At 41.2% G+C, this 14490-nt stretch overlaps 1 protein-coding gene and 1 pseudogene across 1 annotated transcript; both read left to right on the top strand.

The window, feature by feature from the left end:
* Positions 1 to 536: 536 nt before the first annotated feature.
* On the top strand, positions 537 to 3739 carry LOC129814896 (adenosine receptor A1-like). The gene is made up of 2 exons (XM_055868043.1): positions 537 to 898; positions 1072 to 3739. Exons 1-2 carry the CDS (start codon positions 567 to 569, stop codon positions 1718 to 1720), a joined length of 981 nt encoding a protein of 326 aa, XP_055724018.1. The 5' UTR covers positions 537 to 566; the 3' UTR covers positions 1721 to 3739.
* A 3898-nt stretch (positions 3740 to 7637) lies between these two features.
* LOC129815856 (uncharacterized) lies at positions 7638 to 11072 on the top strand (annotated as a pseudogene).
* Positions 11073 to 14490: the final 3418 nt, after the last annotated feature.

The following is a 14490-nucleotide window of genomic DNA, read 5'->3' as shown; positions in this document are numbered from 1 at the left end:
TGACTTGTCTAGTTAAGGTAAGGGTTAAGGTTAGGTAAGGGTAAGGGTAAGGGTTAAGTTTAGGGTTGACAAGACTGCATTCGTGCAGCGAACCATATATGTTAGCTCGGGAGATCAGGCCGATTTGCGAGGCTATTAATATTTAGCTGTGGTCGCATTGTGGTTTTCACATTGCCTGTGACTCGTGCCATTTCGTGTAGGGTTAAATGTAAGAATGTTCAAAAATGCCCTTGCCTCTGAAACAATGATATCCTGTGTCATAATGTTTGTTGTATATCTAAAATGTTACTTTATTTTCTGCATAGTTGAAACAATTACCATGTATTGTCAATGGGCTATAATGTTTGCTCGGCAGGTGTATGAATGTTTGTGATATATTTGTTTTGATGTATTTGTGCTTTCAGATCCCTATATCAACAACGCCTAGCAATTGCAAAGGGGCGTAGCATTTTCATGAATTTTTTTCAGCGAGCAAGAAAACTTCCTCAAAAGCCTGCTGGTTATAGAGGAACAATTCACAATAAAGCATACTCAGTCATAGAGTAAACGTCCATTGGACAGCTGACATGATGTCTGGAGGAGAGGTGGTATACACAGTGCTGGAGGTGCTGATTGCCATTGCCTGCTGCCTGGGAAATGTGCTAGTTATCTGGGCAGTGTGGTCAAGCAGTGCTCTGCGGCAGCCCATCTTCTGCTTTATGGTTTCTCTGGCTGTGGCTGACTTCCTCGTAGGGTCTGTGGCCATGCCGCTGGCTGTACTGGTGGATGGACGGGTGCAGACCTCGTTCAATGTCTGTCTCTTCATTAGCTGCGTGGTCATCATGTTGACAGTGGCCTCAGTCTTGTCTCTGCTAGCCATTGCTGTGGACCGATACCTACGTGTCTTCATCCCTCTCAGGTGAGCTGTTAAGGTGACATTTCAGGATGTTTACAGTTGGAAATATTATTCTCCTAGCTGTGTCCCATGTTAACCACATTTTAAGAAAGAAAATAATGCTTGGATGGAATCAGATTCCTTGTTTTCTTTTGCAAAGCAATTCATTAAAACGTCATACATTTCTGCTTCAACAGGTACAAAAAGACGGTAACAGAGAGAAGATCTTGGGTGGTAGTAGCAACATGTTGGTTTGTTGCTTTTATATTGAGCTTCCCTCCCATGTTTGGATGGTACAATCGTGAAACGTTGTCTCACTCAGAGAACTCAACCACAATCACCTGCCATTTCCTGGCTGTGATCCCCATGTCATACATCGTTTACTTCAATTTCTTCCTCTGCATCCTCACCCCGTTAATTGTCATGGCTGTCCTGTACATGTACATCTTCTGTACCATCTGGAGGAACCTGAGGGAGAAAGCAGGGCACGGGGCCCAGTCCCACACCTACTTCAGGAAGGAGAGGAGCCTGGCCCAATCCCTGGCTCTGGTCCTAGTGCTGTTTGCCTTCTGCTGGCTCCCTCTACACATTATGAACTGTGCTGCCTACTTTGGCAGCCCGTCAGACATACCCCACACAGCCTTCTATGTGGGCATCCTCCTTTCCCACGCCAATTCAGCGGTCAACCCAGTCGTCTATGCCTTCAAGATCCGCAGGATCCAGGTAGCGTACCTGAGGATCTGGAGGAGGTTCTTTGTGTGTCGCGATGACAACCAGGGCTCTCAGAGCAATCGTTCCACTGAGCACAACCTCAGCAGCAACCCTAACAATGTGAGCAAAGGATAGTTAATGATGTGTTAAGTGCTGATCCCACAGAATTATTCTCTGAGACTTTGAAAAAGACAATCCCAGGGATGCAGATCAGATAAAGTGGTCGACATCATTAATATCATAATGAGCATTATCTTATCATCAAAACCATACTCACATTATATTTAGATTCTTTACTAAAACTTTAGCTGACAAAATTTGTTATTTTTATGTTTTTACTTCAGTTTTCATTGATTTTATCAAACCTAATACAGCTGACCACATGTTGGATTTGTCTTTTCTCCGTGCTTTGAATGTCACAAGCTGTCTGCGATGGATGGTAGAGTTACTACAATCAATCAATCAATCAATCAAGTTTATTTTATATAGCCCTTCGTACATCAACTAATATCTCGAAGTGCTGTACAGAAACCCAGCCTAAAACCCCAAACAGCTAGTAATGCAGGTGTAGAAGCACGGTGGCTAGGAAAAACTCCCTAGAAAGGCCAAGACCTAGGAAGAAACCTAGAGAGGAACCAGGCTATGAGGGGTGGCCAGTCCTCTTCTGGCTGTGCCGGGTGGAGATTATAACAGAACTATGCCAAGATGTTCAAAAATGTTGACAAGCATGGTCAAGTGACAAGCATGGTCAAATAATAATCATGAATAATTTTCAGTTGGCTTTTCATAGCCGATCATTAAGAGTTGAAAAACAACAGGTCTGGGACAGGTGGCGGTTCCATAACCGCAGGCAGAACAGTTGAAACTGGAATAGCAGCAAGGCCAGGCGGACTGGGGACAGCAAGGAGTCACCACGCCCGGTAGTCCCGACGTATGGTCCTAGGGCTCAGATCCTCCGAGAGAAAGAAAGAGAGAAGGAGAAAATTAGAGAGAGCCAAGATTTTCAAAATGTTCATAAATGACAAGCATGGTCAAATAATAATCAGGAACAAATCTCAGTTGGCTTTTCATAGCCGATCCAAATTGGCCACACAATCCATGCCTAATTTCCGTTGTTTTAAATCAGCCCTACAGACCTCCTGAAAGGTAGAAATACAAGATAGGGATCAATAAATAAATATGAGTTTGTCTGATTTGGGAACAGATAATACCAAACAAACGGGCTGCTCCATCTGTGCCGATAGGTAGCCTATATTCTTTGTCAGTGTGAGACAGAGGGAGGGGAGACGTCACTATAGTGAAATTTGTGTATGCAGTGCCACAGAAATTCAGAAATGTGTTGATTTGTTGATACATTTAAACAGTATGTGACAAGTACTCATGTACTATCATGCACCCTCTGTTTGTAACAGACCGGCAGAAAAGGAATGGCAGCAGACGGGGGTAAGCTAGCAATGTTAACTTTTATGCCTTCCCCTAACCCCTACCTTAACATCACAGAATTATCCTTAACCTTAATGGTGAAACTGCCATGTCCGTTTGCGATATTACTCTAATAAAAAATATGAGCTGGCGCACACCCAGAGAAAATGATTTTATGTAGAGGTGTTGAATAAACTATAAACTAATGGTGAATAAACTGCAAGCTATAAAAAAAACAAAGAGAGTCGCACACTCTATGTATAAACTCCCAGTCATTTATTGGGTAAATCACCAACGTTTCGGCATCACTACCCTGAACTACCCTGTTGGTGATTTACCCGAAAAATTACTGGGAGTTTATATATAGAGTGTGCGACTCTCTTTTTATAGCTTATCGTTTGCTATATTACAACAACAAAAAGGTTACTTTCTTTTTCTCCCTCTGACATCATTGCACGCGCGATAGAACATCAAAGTATGTACGGCATGTTTTACCACGACGCTGGATGCTCCTCTCTGTTTCACCAACAAAACACAAACAATAACACATTCGCTGTTCGCCCTCATGCAGATTTCAGCTTTAACCGAAACCCTTTCCTGCAGTCAAATGACCTAGTGGCCTCATGGGTGGAATGTTATTTCTATTTTTCATTAATAAACATGATTCTTTTTAATAATCTGATGTTTCTATGTCAAACCGTTTTGTTTTATTTCCGTCTTCTATTTATTTATTTCTTTATTTATTTTACCAGGTAAGTTCACTGAGAACACGTTCTCATTTGCAGCAACGACCTGGGGAACAGTTACAGGGGAGAGGAGGGGGATGAATGAGCCAATTGTAAACTGGGGATTATTAGGTGACCATGATGGTTTGAGGGCCAGATTGGGAATTTAGCCAGGACACCGGGGTTAACACCCCTACTCTTACGATAAGTGCCATGGGATCTTTAATGACCTCAGAGAGTCAGGACACCCGTTTAACGTCCCATCCGAAAGACGGCACCCTATACAGGACAGTGTCCCCAATCACTGCCCTGGGGCATTGGGATAATTTTTAGACCAGAGGAAAGAGTGCCTCCTACTGGCCCTCCAACACCACTTCCAGCAGCATCTGGTCTCCCATCCAGGGACTGACCAGAACCAACCCTGCTTAGCTTCAGAAGCAAACCAGCAGTGGTATGCAGGGTGGTATGCTGCTGGCATGTTTATAATGTTATAATGTTATAATGTTTATAAAGTGTAATATTGCGGTGCAAACTCCAAATGGAATACATTTCAACTCTATATCTGACATGGTACATGTGTTTGTTTGTTTTTTAAATCATGTGTGTGAGGTGTATAATATTGTTCCAAAATAGATTTGTTTAGGACTACCAAGAAACACTCTGTGTGAACCTGATTTAGCCCACGGCAGTAAAAAGTGAAAGGGATAGTTCACCCAAATGAAAAAAAATCATATATTGGTTTTCTTTAACCGGTAAACATTCTATGTACAAGAAATGACAGCAATCCGTTTTTGTGTTTGTTAGGTGTTAAGTCTGTGTCAAAATGTTTTCAAAACTGTAACGTTTACATTAATTCTGATTATTACATTGTGGAATATACAGTATATAGTCAGGGTCTGATCTCCAGAGAGTCCCCGTTGATTTTGTTAGTCATTCTCACTCAGATATCATATTCATATCATATAAGTCATTACAAAATAAAGAACATATGTAGAGTTGCATAAAATGTGTTTTAAAACTGCACAAATGTCTCTCCTCCCATGGCAAAATGGGTAGAATTGCAGAAAATTATAGGCATTTTAATGTCATAGATTTAGCCGGTGGTAACTTGTGGAATAGACACCGGCTGGAATGCGGTTTTAACCAATCACCATTCAGAATTAGACCCACCCGTTGTACAGTATAACTGTTATAGGTCAGTATTTAAATTTAGCATTGTTCAGCGACGTTGGCATTACACAGCAAATTGCATGTCATGTGAATGAAACTGAAGGAGAGGATGAAAAGCTTGTAAGTTTCATTTCAGTGTTGCATTTCCTGTGTCTAAATGCCAGTTCCTCAAAATGTATTGTATCAAATAGTTTGTCTATTTCTTATAATTGTTACCTTCTTTACTTACACAGGGTTTTCTCAAGATTGGAGATAAGATGTACTATCTTACAGTTATCCAATAAAGAAACCCTTCTCTAATGAACTTTTTTTTGATGATTATGCTTATTTTTAACGCACCCATTTACACTTCAACTTTTCACATAAGTTTGTGTTTAACGTTAAGAGCGTGTAGACCTACGGTATACATATCGCTCTGACACTCTTCGATATCATCATGTATTTTCAGAGATGAAGAAATCCAATCTAAAGTAACGTTTTTATTTTCAAAAGGGTTTGTCAAATACATACTATTACATTGTATGTATTATACAAATGTTGTAATGACAATATTGTGTCTTCATTAACGTCTATTGGCATGCAGCTCATCCCCCTCTCCGGCATTATTCCCCTGGTCTTGTGTAAGCACACTAGACGGCAGTGGGATATGTATTTCATTATTGCGATATGGCATATTGCAATAGATGAACGAACACATTGTGTTCCTGCCATAATGATAACATGGCCGGGTACTCTGTATCAGAACTTAACTGACCTTGCTGGCAGTTGTTTCTCTTTTCTTTAAAGAGACGTAGCTACATACTTTTAGTTTTGTTGACATTCAAACTAGGTCATACTGTGACTGTTCAAGTCATCGGTGGGGTAAATTTAGATGTAGTTGTCCCCCATGATGAAATCGGGCTTTATAACTAGGGCTTTCCAACGTATGTCTACAATGAGGTTGACATCTTGTGACACAAGTAACACAGGGCTGACAAAGGCCTTTATTCACGTAAAACTCTCCGTGTGGTCTATATTAAAAAGGGCACTTCATTTAGTTTTAACAGGCTTTTAAACTTCAATATTGGTGCACAATTTCTACTTAAAATATCAAAGAGATGCAAAAAGGCACAGGTATTACTTTTTGTGGAACGACCCTAATTCCCTCTCTGCAGCTTTTGAATTGACTGGCAGTAAATGTATAAACCTATATCATGTGTGGTTGCTGACCACAAAATAAAGCGTATAGCCCTATAGCATGTATAGTCACTGACAACAAAAAAACTATCTTCAGAATTGAAATTAGGAGTAATAAGATGTATTTAATGCCCTAAAAAGTCAGATTAAAAGACTAGATGCTGGTTTAATAGCTATATTTAACCTTTATTAATTAACAAAACCTTGAATAATGTTACCATAAAGCATATCACAAGCCTAAAAGCATTTATTTAGGGCTTGATTTGGTTCTGGAGAACCAACCCTTATTGGTAAGATTTTGCAACACTGATGCATTCTCTGTTGAGTGCATTTCATATCCTTTCATTCTGGAGGAGCTCTGAATCGTGAACCTACAAGAAGGTCTCTGGAGTCCTGCTGCTCATTGGCCACCAAGTGGCGCTGGCGAGGCTATAAACACATTTGTGCTCCAGCTGTTGCTTTATCATAGTGAGATTGCATCCAATGCATTGAGGAATTCAGAGAGCAGCTTTCTGTGGACTTCCTCGTTGCTGCAGACGGTCATTGTGCCTCTCAAGGAAGGCAATAGACTGTATAGTTATCACCTGAATAGGATTCGATCCCTCCCACAAACTATACAACCTACTACCTCACCTCGCCAGAACATATTCACCTGAAAGACTGACGGATGAAGGACGAATGTCATTCAAACACACTTAAAAGAGATACAGTGAGAGGCGACAACACAAACACACTCACCCTAAAGTACACTTTCACTCAAACACAGCAGGCCCCAACAACCCAAATAAAGCATTGGGTGGTCTAACAAAGGAAATGTTGCCCGTTCTCATTTTGTCCTGCAACAGTCTGTGAATTGGTGTAAATGGATGCTAATGGGGTAACTTCCCCACAGAGCAGAGACAGGCTGCAGGCAGGTATCCGGGCTAGGAAGATGGGTGAGACGGTCAGGGGAGAACGGTCAATCTTCAGGGTTAGTGACGATCAGTCTGTCTCCTTAGGAAAGACAGTAGATTGTATAGTTATCTCAGAGGGAGGACATATACCCCACAACTATTCAATCTACTACCTCAGCCTCAAGGACAGGTGCTTAGTCTGACCCAGAGTCTGACCCAGAGATGAGGTTTAGGAGTTCTACTGTGGGAACTGTGGGAGAGAGAGAAAGATAAAGAGAGAAAGAGAGCATTTGTATGGTTAGTGGTTGATCATTACTGTACATAAACACATAGACACACCCTTGCACATTAGCACTCGTACAAAAGCTCAAAACACATAGACACGCACACACACACACGCACACACACTCAAACACACTACAGGACAGTACATGAAGCCAACTTGAATGAAATCAGGCATTAACAGAAACCCTGCACATATCCAGTTTATTAAAATGACATCCCTCGCAATGGACTGAAGAGGAGGTCGTCTGGTAACAATTTTATAGGGAATTACCTCCAAGGAGCAATTTCCTCTCTGGTTCTGGCTCTGCTGTTTAATCCTGGGCCGGGTTCAAATTCGCCACTACAGAACGAAGCTGTGAAAGCTCAACTGCTTTGCTTCGTATGAACTGTGCTACTGAACTGCGTCAGTTCACAACACCCAGAGGAGTCACCAGCTCGTTTTATGGCATCGACAGGTGTGTCCGTGTCACTATAGCAGTTATACGGACAGAAGGCATGTCATGTGATCGCAACGGAATCGCATAAGGTAGCTTTTGCCAAAAGATTAACGAAATAAAGACGAAACGATGCAGGCGCTAAGGAAAGTGTGCTAATTTCTGCAAGCCTAAAGCGTAACTCACTGGCATCCACAGAGGCTGGCATGTAATAAAGGAGAGCCGCGCCAAGAATTAGTGCCCATTTTTTCTGGTAACTTGGCTCTTTCCAGCCCTACAACCCCACGGAAGCTTGCTGTTTAATTGGTAGCTTATTTAAACATGGCATCCCCCGGTTGCCTCCCCCTAGCCTGCACAGAGCTGTGTGGATAGCCTGCAAGAAATGCAAAGGAAGGAAGGAAGGGGAAAGGATGAAAACAAAATGGCAGCGATTCGGCCATTTTAGGGAGTTGCTTGGCACTCTTAAGTGACAACATCTGTGGGGCAGAAACCTGTGAAACTCTCTCACTGCTTCTTTTAATCCATCGTGTTGGATCTCAGATGGATTTTTCTGTTTGTTTTGTCCGGATAAAAGGTGGCACTGTTATGCCCATCTGAGTGGATGAGATAAATGACTTCTACTACTTTCCAGCTTCCATAATTTTAAAGAGATGAAGGTGAATGAAAACCAATAATATTACATCGATTTTATGCTGACATGGTATTTGGTAGTGAACTATTTTTGTACCTAGTCTGAGTCCCCCCTAATACAATGTTGTTTTTTTATCAGTGTGAAAGCCATTCAGTTCTTTGAAAAAGAGCTCAGTGTTAACTGTGCCAACTAGAGTTTGAAGTACCAGCTGGGCAGTGCAGCCCATGCCCCCCAGGGCAATGCTTTGGCTGGGTGGGTTGGGCCGGCTCAGGCAGTGTTATGGGAGACGATGGTCAAACCATGCAGAGGCCCCGCCGCTTTGCATAAATTAGCATGTAAACCATAGCCTCTGAAAGGCACCAGGGCAGTTCATTAACATTCTGAATTCCTCTTTGGCCTAATTAAGGCAGACAGTGATTGAAATGTTTTGGCAGGCCGCGAGGCTGTTTGTAGGAGTGTCAGGGCCTGCTCAGTGGGGCCGAATGAGAAGGTAGTGGGGCAGGGAGGGAGTGGAGGCCTTAATTGAGATGTTGAATTAATTAGACTCCGAATGGCATCAGCCTCCCTTGACTGGCCACTGTACACAGACGAGACAGACTGAGGGGGACACTGATTTCTATTGACAAAAAAATAAGTTCATGGCAACGGTTGAAGGCTTAGAGCTGAATCCTAACTTGATTTCTGAATGCGTTATAAAGTTTGTTAGTTTGAGTTACTTTGATCTTGAAGTTAAGATTCAGCTTTTTGAGAAGGAGAGATTCATTCAGGAACCCTTTCTATGAGGTCCATACACAGCATTCTACATGTACACATAATGCACTAGGACAGAGTAATAATGCAGCATAAGCATAGTTATAGACACACATAAGGACTCCTATAAACACATCATTCCTTATACCAATACTCCTAATGCATTATGAGTATAATCATTGCCAGTCACTTTTTCCTCAAGGACCACATAGCATTATAATGACCATCGGTGTGATGCATTTCAAACGTTTTTTGTCAATGAGCATATTACTGCATCATCATCTCTGTTATGGTGTGTTGTAGCATGCTTATAAGCCACTATAAAGTCATCTTTGATTGCTTTAGGTAAAGTGATGAAACGCCTAAGGCAGACAGATATAAAACACCATGAGTTGTTGCTATACAAATATAAAAGTGCACAGCAAATTGGCCAGGGTTGATTTTTCAGTTGAACATTTCTAGTGTTGATTCAGGACTTCAATTGACTCCGAAATTAACACCCAGTGGTGTAAACCCCAGTGTTGGTGTTAATAACCAGAGTTGCTGCACCGACTGCTGTTCACGAGGTGAAACAGCTAAAGCAGCTTCTGGACTGAGAGAGAGAAGAAGGTGCCATACGAGATGAGACGATAAAAATCCTGAAAGATTACAAAGTCTTACTCCAAGGGCAACTGTTCAAGAAGGAGTACTTCATCCGAGAGGTCACCAGTGTGAAAAAAGAAGAATCACTTGAAGCCACTTAGGTTAGGAAAATTGATGAGAAGTAGAAATGAAAATAAGACAAAGTACATACTTGAAAGCATATTTGAAAACATGCATCTTGGATATGTGTACAGGATATTGTGTCGTCCTATTTCTCTGGCTTGACCCCATTAAAGTATCCATTTTGAATCTGCAGATGTGAAGCAGTCCAAAGTGGATATTTCCGATCACTCAGCTGATGATTCAGATGTTCACGACACCTCTGCCCTTTCTGACTCTTCGATGGATTCAACTCCCAAGAGAGGCCCAGTGAAACAGAAGAGACCTGCTCCGAAACACTCACACACAGTACACAAACAGAATGGAAGGAAGTCACACTCAAAGACGCCCAATTAGATTCAAGTGACAAATAAGTGAGATTTGAATGAATAGCACAACATCATTGATAACAAATACACATTCATTAAAACTTGTGTCAGTGGATTGTCTGTTATTCCTGAATGTTTATTTAACCACATTTAATGTGCCTCTTTCTCTCAGTGAAAAACACAAGAAGCATCATTGCCAGGTACAAGTTGGCTCTTCAAGGCTTCAAAAATGGAAACTCTATGAGGCCCGCCTTTGAGTCTGTTGGACCGGACCGGACCGGGATTGCCCTTATAGCTTCAGTTGCCGAGCTCCATCTGGCAGCGCCAGACATTCGTAGCCCTTTCCTGCAGTCAAGTGACCTCATGGGTGGAATGTTATTCATATTTTTCATAATTTCATATTTAATTACCTTTTTTTTTTTTTAAACAGCCAAAAATCCGGTGTTTCTATGTCAAACAGTTTTGCTTCAGTCTTCTGGGATATATATAAAGTGTAATATTGGGATGCAAACTCCAAAATGTAATACATTTTAGCTCTAGATCTGAAATGGTACAGGTGTCTTCTTTTTTTAAGCCCATAACCATGTGCGTGAGGTGTATACTTTCATTTCAAAGTAGATTTGTTTGAGACTACCAAGAAACACTGTTTGACCAATATTTAGCCCACTGCAGTAAAAGCTTTTAACGATTTAGGCCCCTAGAAGTTGCAGAGAGGGTGGAGAAGCTGTCCTCTTTTGTGGAGAGATTTCCGCTCTGTCATGACCACGGATGAGGAAAATAAGATCTCACAAATGAAAATGGACAGAGAGCTGTTGCCCATTGCTGGTCCTAAGTAAGAAGTTACTCCGCGAGATATTGCTGCTCTTCTTTGTTATTAAATCGTGGTCCTCTGTTACTCAGCTGGTAGAGCATGGCGCTAGCAACACTAAGGTTGTGGGTTCGACTCCCGCTGGGACCAGCAATTCGGAAGCACTACATTGCTGTGCATTATAATTGATTAAGATTACACCTATAATGCATTAGGAGTATTGGTATATGGAATTGTGAGTGTATATGAGTCTTTATCTGTGTCTACAGCTATGCTTATAATGCATTATTACTCTATCATAGTGCATTAGGAGTACATATCATGCTGTATAATGCATTACGCAAATGAAGCGTCCTAGAAAGTGTTACCATTTAGGTCATATCCAGACTGTGTACACTTATTTAGTAAGAATGCATTTTGATATGCATTTGCATACAGCACGCTAACCTAAAATAAGATGGTTGCCAATTGCCAATTTCAAAACATTTCATGGTAAAATAGCTGAACACATTAGTAACGCTTGATCCGAAATAATGTTGCAATAATCGCTTGTATCGTTTTAGTACCAGGTTAAGTACCAAGAAGCTATAGAACCTTTCGCACACCATTTTTTCCTACATGAAACCCATCATCCTGCTTGAAATGCTTGTAGGCAGTGACTAGCCACTCGACAGTGCTTCATGATAATGATGGGCCTCATAGGTCTGTGAGAGATTTGTTGTCATGCCGGAAGATTCGATGCATGACAACAGGGGATGGGGAGGTGACTGAGAATCCAGATTATGTTCAAGGATTGAGTGTATTAACGGTATCCCGGTATGAGTCCTAATTATATAAACACAGATCTGCAGGATTGGTAGATATATAGTAAAATACATATTTGTACACATAATATATAGCCTACCAAAACAAGCACATTAAAAAAAAAAGACAGACAATACTCACAAAAACTCAATGTTCAAGTCAGCTAAAACCTGTATTCTTATTATCAAGTGTTCAAATCCCAGACTGCTCACTCACTGACTATATTGCACAAAAGAAAATGGCTGCCGTGGTAAGCGAGAGGAGCCGTGTTCCTGTCACACCTGCTGCACACTTTCCCTGAGAAAGACGTTATCAGAATGCTCTGTCTATGTGTCGCCTTCTAGAAAGTCGCTCTTCTCATCTTTGTGAGACGAGTAAAACAGACGTCACGAAAAACAAACTTGGTTAGCACGTTCCATACTGTGTAATAGTTGGATAACGAATTGCTCGGGATTAATATTTTGCCACGAGCACAATACGAAAAATATCTATCATGAGTGGCGGTCCATGGCGAAACACTGGGCACGACCGAGAGGGTAGAGACTGGTGAAGAATCTTGTATGCTCCTCTCTTCAATATCCGGTGCCATGAAATGGGCATTGTCTGTGTGCCAAGCTGAATCTCAATGAACCAAAAAGCGGGTGATGTAGTGGAGGGAGCATGGCAATGCTCGCCACTGAGGGGGGAGGGGAATATTGGCACCGGAGCAATGGGAGTCTGCCATGGGAGTTTGTGGGAGTCGGTATGTGACAATACATTAGCTACTATGGCATTGTATACAATTGGACCAGACTTACACCATCGCAACAACAGCTAGATACAGTATTCAAGTTTTCAATTCTGAGAAATGTCCAGAGAGAGGTCGAATGCTAATGCAGTAAAATACTTAGAGTGTTTGTGTGCTACTCCATCTAATGAAGATGATCATCTCACTAGATGTGACATGTCCTGTATATTTCTCCTCTCTCTGCGTTTGCGAGGAATTTACGATGATCTTCAGATCTTTTTTTTCCCGTTCACAATTAGAAACGTTTTGATCGCCTGCCACTTCAGTATGGTAATTATTGAAAAGGAAGTGGCTATTATCAGGTTGAGCTCGCCAATTTGCAAGCAACTGACAATTTTAATATTTAATATTATTTAGAACAGTACGCTATTTAGTATCTGTGTCAATACATATCCAATCAATTATGAACAATGCTTTCAAGCCAGAAATCACTGGTGATAAAACATTTGCTTTTCACATATATTCAAAATAGATTTAGCAGAGATCAGTCGATCAAATCCCCGGTAGACAAATAGTTTATCCTAGAGTTGATCTGACAAACCCGCTTTCATAGAAATCAGTCCGCATTGTTAAGTTAATGTACTGTCGGGAGTCAATCAGCATTCGCTTCCAATCTTAACTATAATATCTAAACAATATAATATGACATATATGCCATTAACTATGTATGTACAATGAAAAAAGATTACCATAGTGTTCTGTACTATACGCTGGACCAGGTGTGCTCCTTCTTCACCTAGCCAAGTAGTCCAAGTTCACCGTCTTCCTCGTGTTCATGTTCCAACACTCCAGACTGCCTTTTCTGCTAATACCAGACTCAGGCTCCACATATTCTTTTTCTCAAAGTTCAACTTCCTATTGAGCCTACTGTAGGAGAGTTGTAAAGTCCTCCACTATAGATATAAACATACTATATGTTTAACATATGGGCTAAAGCAAGTGAACTTCTCTGTAATACAGTAGCCTACTTCTGTTCCCTATATTGACTGAGAGAGAAACGATTCATAATGTCAATCGGCTCGACCGGAGGAGAACGCCCTGGTTGCAAAAATAGCGGGCCCCAAACAGGAAGTATGTCTGGCGTTGACCTTGTTTGACTCCATCATGTGGTCTCTGGAGGCCTCAGCGTAGCATAGCCATCCCTCTGTTTGTGATAACATGCAGCACCTAACTGCACTCAACCACGAGACAGGCCTAGACGACTGTTTAATATTTAATAGCGGCATGTTTCACTTTGTTCAATATTCATCCCCATAGTTACAAAGAAAACAAATAATTGTATTTTATACAGGCCCGTATCACTTATGCATATTGATACCAAATTTGACAATTATGGTCTTTTTCTGAATTCAAGTTAAACAAGCTGTTAGTACAACACCCATTATTTCTTTTTTCAGAATCATGTTACATTGTCCATTATTTCAAAAGAACAATAAAATATGTTCGCCGAAATCTTAAACTTTTCCCTCTATTTTGTAGAAGTTGCACACGTCAAAGAGTTAAAACGAAACATTCAATATTGTTACTTTTTTCCTTCTCAGTGGCCTTCAAGTGTTATCAAATTGGATTGTTTGAGTATGCTTATAGTTCCTGATAAAGGCAAACAGACTTTGTTCCTGGTAACCAGCACGTCCGTGTAACCGGGGGGGGAGACACACAAATAGCAGGGGATATGAATGGCCTGGCTTCCAAAAAAACATATCATCAAGTAACATGACAAGTTCATCTGAGGAAAACAGAACGAACGGGGGAGGAGGAAATCAGCTCATTTTCTGTCTCTTCCGCGCCTTCCCTGACCCCACCCCCACCCATTTTATATTTTTCTCTATTACTGTAGCTTTGACTTTCTGTATGCCATGCTCTCATTCACACGCACACATACACAAATGCACTCGCAGACTAAGCAGGTAATAGACTGTAGGTAATACACAAAAACTAGAGACACATTTT

The sequence above is a fragment of the Salvelinus fontinalis genome, chromosome 18, assembly GCF_029448725.1.
Source record: "Salvelinus fontinalis isolate EN_2023a chromosome 18, ASM2944872v1, whole genome shotgun sequence".
Classification (NCBI taxonomy): Eukaryota; Metazoa; Chordata; class Actinopteri; order Salmoniformes; family Salmonidae; genus Salvelinus; species Salvelinus fontinalis.
Note: the sequence above shows the minus strand (reverse complement) of the source record. Positions and strands in the feature narration are given on the sequence as shown.